At 31.8% G+C, this 9,680-nt stretch overlaps 1 protein-coding gene across 1 annotated transcript; it reads right to left on the bottom strand.

Annotated features, from left to right (window-relative positions):
* Positions 1-4,205: 4,205 nt before the first annotated feature.
* On the bottom strand, positions 4,206-5,603 carry LOC149580616 (uncharacterized). The gene has a single exon (XM_089792417.1). The coding sequence runs from the start codon at positions 5,302-5,304 to the stop codon at positions 4,528-4,530; it is 777 nt and encodes a 258-aa protein (XP_089648543.1). The 5' UTR covers positions 5,305-5,603; the 3' UTR covers positions 4,206-4,527.
* Positions 5,604-9,680: the final 4,077 nt, after the last annotated feature.

Here is a 9,680-nt window from a genome sequence, read left to right as displayed (position 1 = left end):
AATGTTATGCCCTGTTTTTTTTTAGTAAACTACAAAAAGTAGTTGTTCCAGTGCTAAAGTTATTGTGGGATAAAATGCATAATTTTCATATAGTGGTGTTTAGTTTAGGATACTTTTCTTCTTCAACTTGTGTACTATACTGTATTGTACTTTGGAAACCAACCGTCATGAATATGAAATTCCTTTGTTACTTTGATTATATAATATATCATTATTCAAAGTTGAATTTTTTTTTGTCAACTTTGGCAATATCAAGAGTGCATAATGAGGCATGTTACACTTCAATAGTTTTGCTTTTGCTTACATTCTTGGATGCTTCCATTTCAAAGAATACATGTCCATGTTATATGTTTATGTTCTTCTTTGTTCCATGTTGTATCAAGCAATTGTTTCTTATCCAAGCCATTTAATTTGCAACCTTTTAAATCTCTGCAAAGATAAAGTTGGAGCAGGAAAAATTTTATTCTCAAAGGTGTCCTTTGATTGTAAAGCGTCAATTCCATTATCTGTTCAACAAACAAGACATATCTAGTTCAACAGATAATGGAATGGACGCTGAACAGATAATGGAATTGACGCTTTACAATCAGAAGACACCTTTGAGAAGAAAAATTCTCCTGCTCCAACTTTATCTTTGTAGAGATTTAAAAGGTTGCAAATTAAATGGCTTGGATAAGAAACAATTTCTTGATACAACATTAAAAAAAAAATTGACCAAACATTGGTGGAAATTTTGACCAATTCTTGATAGTTTTCTACCAAGACTTGGTCGAAATTTCCACCAATTATAAAAAAAATTGACCGAACATTGGTGGAAATTTTGACCAATTCTTGGTAGTGTTCTACCAAGAAATGGTCAAAATTTCCACCAATTCATAAAAAAAATTTGACCAAACATTGGTGAAAATTTCGACCAACACTGACAAATCAAAGCTAGCAAAAATTAAAAAATTTCGAGTATTGGTCAAAATTTTTACCAAACATTGGTTGGTCAAATTTTTGACCAACATGCATCGAAATTTTGACCAATATTTGTCAAAAATTGAGTTCAAATTTACTAGTGGGGGTCCCCATTTCTAGGCGAAATGGGGCGTGCATTGTGAAACCACAACAATTCACACAAAGACAAAAGCATCCACCTTACCACACAGACAGAAACCCACCACATCATATATGTAGATATATTTATTTATTTTAACCATAGTTCATACTTTTTTCTTGATAGGATAAAAGGTTTTGAGAATGGAAGGCCAAGGGCCTAAGTTTGAGGATGACAAAACAATGGTGACACAAATAATATAGTACTTGAAAATATTAGATGAATAAGAAATTGCTTTAAGAATAACAAATAAAATTTCTAGCATACTAGTAAGCTAGAAAATATTAATGTGGTCAACACATTATAGTGTGCATTTTGAAATTTGAAATTTAAAGTGTATACTAACAACATAAACATTCATTACCAACCATTTTAAAGCAAGGGCCGACCCCCTTGCTTTTGGTCACTTTTAATTTCAAAAACAACATAAACATTCAAAATTTCACAGTGACAATTACAATGGAAAATGTTGCAAACAACTAAGTGGCTTGGAGCTGTGTCTGTAATCATCTTCAAACTCTCCTATCTCTAGAATTGTTGGATTTCACATGCTCACGCTCCTTAAACCACTACTAGTTAGAGTTATTTATGCAGTACCATCATAAACATATACTAGTGTCCCTAACTCTAGATGACAATGAACTCGTCTTATAGATGTGTATTCTAGTCAATGATACACAAGATACTCTATACCATAGAAAACATCTTTGCACACTTAGAGGCAAGTATACTTCTCTCAATTGGATGGATAATGCTATAAGTAGAGTAGTTCCTCATAATAGTAAAATAATTAGAAATTTGAGATAGCAAACTAATAGCTTGAAAGGTAGTCAAAAGAAGTAGACCCATGCACAATTCACCATAAAATTGGGCACTTCTATGCCATAGTCTCTATCTAGCTTAGCCTCCTTAAAAAAAACCCCAAGAGACAGTTTTTTTTCACTTAATACAAATAATGTTAGCCTTTATAGAATCATTCACCTTTTAGGACAACCTCCATGAACCTCACCTATTAGGCCTCTACATATAATAGTTAGGATTCAATGCATAGGCAACAATGTGCAAGAGTGCATTGAACTTAGTCTACTTATGGTGAACGATTAGTTAACTATATTTATTGTAAAATTGCAACATTTGACCCTTTTGTTGCACGACAACCTACATTTAGTCAATCAATGAACACATGTACCTCTTTAATATTAGGAGCATTAACACCCTCATAATAATCCATTTGACATCGAAGGTAACAATAGTATATTTTGCATCACCTTAAGAACATCATTTCTTCACTATATATTTTACCCTCTTTCATTGTGATGTCTCAGATCATACCACATAAAACATTAGAGAGTGAAAACTTGACCTTACAAATTTGAAATCAAAATTTGTCTCTATTGACCCCTAGCCCTTAGTGACAAAACAAATCTAAGATCATTTTTTCACTATATGCCCTAAGCTATTTATCTCAATCACATATTTGTAATTTGTGGTCAACAATATTTCAAATGTCATTGTGCCTTTGTTTCAAAAATGGAGGAGGCATACATTAATAATGTTGCTTTAAAATTCAAGCTTATAAAATTGACCCTTCCACAACTTAATGTTCATATATGTTTTTGTTTTGAGTTTACAAATTGGTTTAAAGAAAACTTACAAGTTTGCCCATATTTTTGCAATTTTTTAGAAAGCACATTCACTTTCATTGGAACCAGTGCTTTATCTTTCTTTGTACTTTCACCAAGTGCATAATTAAGTTCAATTTGAAGCTTTTCTACCTCAATCCTCATTATTTGTTGCAATTTTCCAATGAATATAGTTAACCAATCATAATGCCAAATTAATTAATATAGGTAGCCAATCATAGTTAATTAGTTGTTGCAATTTTACAATGAATATGATTACAATATTTAACTATATTTACAACAAATTATGTACTTTGAAATTGTAATTTAAACTATGCATAGTGTTAATGACTAAGCCACAATGACCTTTTTTTGTTTTCTTACTTTAGATTGTATGAAATGTACAAACAAAGCATACACCAATAAGAACTCTTGTTCTTGGTTACAAATCTTATTCGAAGTCACACAACAAAAAAAAAGAAGATAATTGAACAAGTGAATTATTAACATTTACTAAAATATTGTAATTTATTAAATAAAATTAAAAAAATATAATTTATTTACAATTTATAAAAATAATGAATTAAAAAATAACAATGTAAATTCTAAACTTACAAATTAATACTACATTTACCCTTTAAAATTGGAACTGAGCAATAAATAGATTTAAAAGAATGTTAAGAAGGCTTGAATAACATTTGAATTCTATATAACTTGCATAATTTGGGCTAATCTTTGTGATGATCTTCCTTCTCACTCTTAAAATCTTTTGTTGCAACTTCTAACTTCTCTAAAGAAAGTTAAAAGTGAGTTGAAATGAAATCATATATCTACTTCTAAAATTTCAAGATTTGGGTGGGAATCATAAATCATTAGGGTTAAGATTTCAGATACATATTTTTTTAAATAGATTTTAAGAGACTTTTTCACGTTGTATATTGTGAGGGATGGATGTTTCACAAGGACAATCGAATAACTCTTTATAGTTCATGACTAAATATGTTTTTAAATATTTTTCAATGCTATACATTGTGAGAGATGAACAAATATCTCAGAGAGATTCACAAGACATTATAGAATTATAGAATTACTTAATGTCTTATGATGACCTCCAAAGATATTCCAAAAAGGACATCTTAGAAATATCCCTTTAAAAAGGAACATCCCAAAGACAATAAACAAAGGACACCAGAAGAATGTTCTCAAAGCTTCAATGGTGCCTGTAGAGTGACAATGGGGCGTACCCCTCCAAATCCCACCACATTCTATTGTTATCCCCATCCCAAAAGGAAAATGGAAAACTTTTAAGGTGAGGAAAAGAGGGATGCATTCATATGATAGACTAATTTTAACCTAAAATTGTATAAATATTGAACAACATTTACACCCAAATATATATTGTTTAGAGAATTAAACTCCATCCAAACCCATTCAACTAAGAATCACATACCACGTATTTCTTTAAATCATGTTTAAAAACAAAATAATAATAATTAAAGTAATATTCATATTAGAAACACACGTAGAACCCATAATGTGGACTGAAAGAAAAAGCTGACCCAGCACAAACTCTGAACCGGATTTACAAAAACCATAATTGCACATTGAACCCAAATCAAAGAGTAAGCCCAGAAGGCAGATCGAATTCAAAGCACAGCTCCACGCATAACACAATCGAAAACCCAAAACATGAATTGAACTTAAGATTCAGATTCTTCTGATCTATTTCAACAAATTCTTCTTATATATTTCAACAACAAAAAATGACATATGAACAGGGATTCAAGAACAAACCCTAAACCCTGATCAAACATTGTACAGGGACGAAATGAGCGACTCTTCATCCTTCTTCTCCTCTTGGCCTTCCTTCTTCTTCCTCCCGTAGACATCGATACTCAAATCCTGCTTAATATTATCCTCATCTTTCACCTCGTGCGAAACCCCCAAAAGCCTCTTGTCCTCCAGGCTGAAATGAAACCCTCCCTTCACAACCCCGATCGGAGCCAAATGCATGAGATATCCCTGCGGATACTCCCTCTTCCAAGTCCTCGACGCTGCCTTGACGCGCCGCTCAAATTTCTCAGCAAAAACCCCAATCCTGAACTCCTCCGGCAACAAACTCACGTCTTCCTTCAACACGACGCCGAGAGTCGAACCAACGACGTATTTATAGGAGGTAGTGCCGCCGTTGTACATGCATTCCAGGCCGGAGGCTGGAATCGGCTCTATGACGAAGAAATCATGGAGCTTTTCGTCGATTGTGGTGAAGCAATGAGCGAGGCCGACTGCAATGTAATCGGATTCGAACCATTCGGGGTTCTCGCCTATCAGGTTTGCCTTTACAACAACCGTTCGCCGGATTTTTGACCGTGATTTTGAGTGAAAGACTCCGACTGGGGAAGCATTTCGGACGGCGAAGGAATTTCGGCAAAATTTTGCGCTGGGGACGCAGATCTTTGAGGTAAAGGTGTTTGTGAGGGAAATCTGTGCGCGAGAATTGGCCGTGTATGAATTTGTATACCTATTTTGAGGGGTTTTGTGGGCGAGAATCGAACCTGGGCAACTGACGCGTAGTGTTTCCATTTTTTCTGTGGCGTCTGATACGTCGCGGTTTCGAATCTCTTCTGTGCTGATAATGCTTGAGAGGGCTTAATTAGGAAGACTGTGGTCGTGAGTTCGAAGAGCGGGAGTATTTTGGATAATATCCTCTTTGGTGGGACTAGACGATGGATTGGGGAGACAATTGTTGGAGCTCATGCCATTGGTGGATGGGATCTTCTATGGGAACAGATATGGTCACGTGAGATATTTATGTTGGAAAAAAAAAGCTTTTCAAAAGATGCTGATTTAAGTTTGCATTTTTTAAATGATGATTAATGTTGCATTTATTCCTTGTTTAAGTCTTATGTGGCAAGAATATTTTGATATTTCATTTTAGAGGGTGATGTTCTTAAGAATAGGAGGCACAATCTTGTAAATATCTTGAGAACCAACTTTTGGGTTGATTTATTTAGGGAGGAATATTGAGTAGTTGGGGTTGCTCAACAAAAGGGTTGAAATGTAGAAAATTGGTTTATGAAGGAGTCTATTTCATATACTATTTTTAACTTTGTGGATGTTAAAATTATATATGTATTTCTTACGAAATTGCTATCTTATACCTTTTTGAGTCAAACTTATTGATCCATGTCTCAAGGGTAGTGGTTCACAAGAACCCATCTCTCATAAGAATGAATGGAACACTAAGCTTTGAAGATGCAACGAATGCTAAGGTTCTATTTATTCCTCTCAGAGATGGAATCTTGTGAACCACTAGTCATGAAACATGGATCAATGAGCCCACTCAAAAAATCTGCACATTTGAATCCTAATAACAATATCACAACTTGACTTGTAGAAAATATCTCATATATATCTCTTTTTCTTTCTTTCTATACTAGATTTTGTAGTCGAGGTACTTTTCAAAATCCTAAATGCCTCTAGGCAAAAAACATAGATTGAAAATAGGTTGAAAAGTCCATTAGAAAGTAATCTCTAACCCCATAATGACCCATTTTTTGGAAAAAATGTTACTTATTAGATCAATTGTGTAAGTTTGTTGGCATTAATTGTGCATGATTATTGGGGCATTCGAGCAAAAACATTAGATCGATTGTGCATTTTCTTGTTGTCATTTAGCAAACGAGTAATGAGAGGAGAGGGAATATATTTTGGACAATGCTTTGAAATGACCACTTTTTGACCTTGATACAAAAGAAATGATACAAGCACTTGATACAAAGTGTGTGTATTTTTCTTGCATTCAATAATCTATTATTAGGAAGAAGAAAACTTGAGTTGCTACATAGTTTGTAGTGGAAGCATTCTTGCAAAAAAAATATTCAAGGATTCAAGTTTTTTAATAATGTTAGATGTTTTTATAATAACAACAACCAAAACAAGAGGGTTGACCCTTACAAAAATAAGGCTTGAAAGAAACAAGCCTTCGACAATACATGGTCAACACAAAGGTGCTAACTAGAAGACAAAAGATTAATCACAAAGGCTAGAAGCCCTTTAGCTAGACTTGCAACCTATGAGAAAATGAGCGAGAGAGAAGAAAATATTTTCCTATATCATTGGACAACTTTTCAAGTAATGTTGTCCTTAGACTCACCAACAAAGGAGAACTAGGATGATGGACAATACAAGGGCCAGAATAAGGAATAGTTTGAGCATTGATGGTTTGTCATGACTCACTTTTCAACTTGCTATTTTTTAGGACTTAATATGTGTTCAACTCTTTTGAATTAGACAATGTTTGACTATGTTATGACTTGACTCGAATCGAATACATTATATATTTTGATTAGACATTGTTAGTTGTTATTATGTTAGTCATTTTATGTTCGAACTTATGAGTTAGCAACATGAGGGTTAACGTTTTGATTGTATTTGTATGGTTATATCTTATGATGGATGTTATAAATGTTTTATTTTAAATTAAGTTTGAATTTTCATTTATAAGAATGATGAATGTTTAAATTCATATTATTTAAATATAAATGAGATCATGAATTTCGATAAGAGATATCGATTTAAAGATGCTATTTTATGTATCATGATGATGACAATACTGACTCAATGGGTGATGCCAAGTTTGTGAGTGTGCAAGTATTGAAGGCGAAAGAGTGGTTGAGGTAGAGGAGTTTAGCTCCTCGGTAAGGTTGGTATGTGATTGATTGGTATATGCACACGCATGCAGTTATTTTATTTTGTATTCAATCTATTATCTTTTGATTATAAAGTTAGTTCAATTTAGTAATTAATTTAAGAATAGAATGATGAATTAAAGTGTGGATTTGTTTATTTTCTAATGTAGTGGAACACACACTCACATGAAGTAAAAAGTACTTCCTCATTTATTATTAGTAATTAATAGTTTTCAAATTTGAAATTCATGGTCATTTTAGATATAGATGAATTTAATAGAACTTAAAGTTTTAAACACTCCATAAGCCAAATACGAGTCAAAATCGTTTATTGGTGGGTGGTGGAAATTTATGGTAGGGGACTTTCATTTATTAACCATTACGTTAGCTACATAAAGTTGAGGGGGGGTCGGGGGGGAGGGTGCCCGAAGAAGTTGTTGAAAGGAGGAGATTAGCAGTGGTTGGAAATAAAAAAAGATTTGGGGAAGGAGAAAAGAGAAGTGGAATAGCAGTTTGGAATAGGGATATCAACAAGTAGTTAAGAGCCCATTTGGTTGCTGGAATAGGACTGGAATAGAAAGAAAAAATTAGAATATGTTTTATATTAATTGTTTGGTATGCTCAATTAAAATTGGGAATAGGAAGCCATATTCCAATTTTGCTCCTAAAATGAGCATATGTCTATGTCAAAAAATATTTGTTATTGGAATAGGTCATTCCTATTCCCAATCTAATTTTTCTTTATAAATTTTTTAATATATTTTTATAATTTTTATTTTTAAAAATATTTTTTACTATATATTTTTTGAACATATTTATTTAATAACATTTTTTTATTGTCTATTTGTTTAAAAAAGATGAAATAAATAAAATAAAAATGAAAATAAATTAACATTTTTACCATTATTGAAAAAATTAACCAAAAAACAATAAATTTAAACAAAAAATAAATTAAAGGAAATATTTTTTAAAATATAAAACTTAACCTTATTCCTATTCCATTTTTGTACAACCAAACAACAGATTAACAGGTTCTCAATCAAATTCCAAGTGAACCAAACCGGATTGGGATTGAAAAATGGAATAGAAAAATGGAATGAGAATGGAAATAGGGAATGAGAATTCAAAAGGACAATTCCAAACTTGTTTGGTTCACTTGGAATTTGATTGGGAATATGTTAATCCATTATTTGGTTGTACAAAAATGGAATAGGAATAAGGTTAAGTTTTGTATTTTTTAAAATATTTTTCTTAAATTTTTTTGTTTTAATTTATTATTTTTTGGTTAAATTTTTCAATAATGGTAAAAAGGTTAATTTATTTTCATTTTTTATTTTATTCATTTAAGTTAATGGTAAATATAATTTATTCCATTTTTTACACAAATAGATATAATAATTAAAAAAATATTTTAAAAAATATTCTTTTTAAAAAAAAAAAAATTTGAAATCAAATTGGTAATAGGAATGGCCTATTCCAATAACTACTATTTTTTGGACTGGACATATGCTCATTTTAAGGGCAAAATTGGAATATGTATGCTTATTTCCTATTTCGATTTAGGGTACCAAACAGAGAATACATTTCCTATTCCAATTTTTCTATTTCTATTCCAGCAACCAAACAGGAATGATTAGATTATTGTCAAAGTATTATATTTAAAACTTATGATTATGTTGATGATTTGTTAGATGTGACTTTCTCTCCATTATTTTGTTTTCTCTAGAAATGAATTTAACAAATTTAGGAAATTGTTTCCATCATTTTCAGTTGATTTTGTTCAAACAAAGTTGCATGTTTCCATAATGAAAATTATGAATAAATGGGTTTAAATTTAAAACGTATATCCTCTTAGTTTTTATGTTCATAAGATCAAATTGAGTTTGGGATTTTTTTTGGAACTCCAAATGTGGCTGGGGTAAGAAAACTATTAAGAAATCTGAACTAGTCATGTCAAGCTAGTTTTGTCTAAGGATGTCTGGCAAATACCAAACAAATAATGAAATCGATGAGTTCTAAAACAAAGCATTATCTGACTCAAATTGTAGATTTACATTTCTATGATGTTAGATCAGAGAGAAATGTCAAATGATTTTATGCTTAAACGCTACCGAATAGGAAAGATGGACAGGTTCATTCCCATCTGGTATGTCGATGAAGGTAGAAAAAAAAAAAAACATAGTTCTGGAGCTAAGCGATTGTTAATTGAAAAGAATTTTTTTTTGAATTTGTAGTTTGGTCACCACACCCGATGTGAGTGAGCCGATA

This window comes from Cupressus sempervirens, chromosome 1 (genome assembly GCF_028749045.1).
Source record: "Cupressus sempervirens isolate cs-2001-9-10 chromosome 1, ASM2874904v1, whole genome shotgun sequence".
Classification (NCBI taxonomy): domain Eukaryota; kingdom Viridiplantae; phylum Streptophyta; class Pinopsida; order Cupressales; family Cupressaceae; genus Cupressus; species Cupressus sempervirens.
Note: the sequence above shows the minus strand (reverse complement) of the source record. Positions and strands in the feature narration are given on the sequence as shown.

Coding starts and splice junctions, on each gene's coding strand:
- LOC149580616 (XM_089792417.1), bottom strand. CDS start 5,304: ATGGAAACACTACGCGTCAGTTGCCCAGGTTCGATTCTCGCCCACAAA.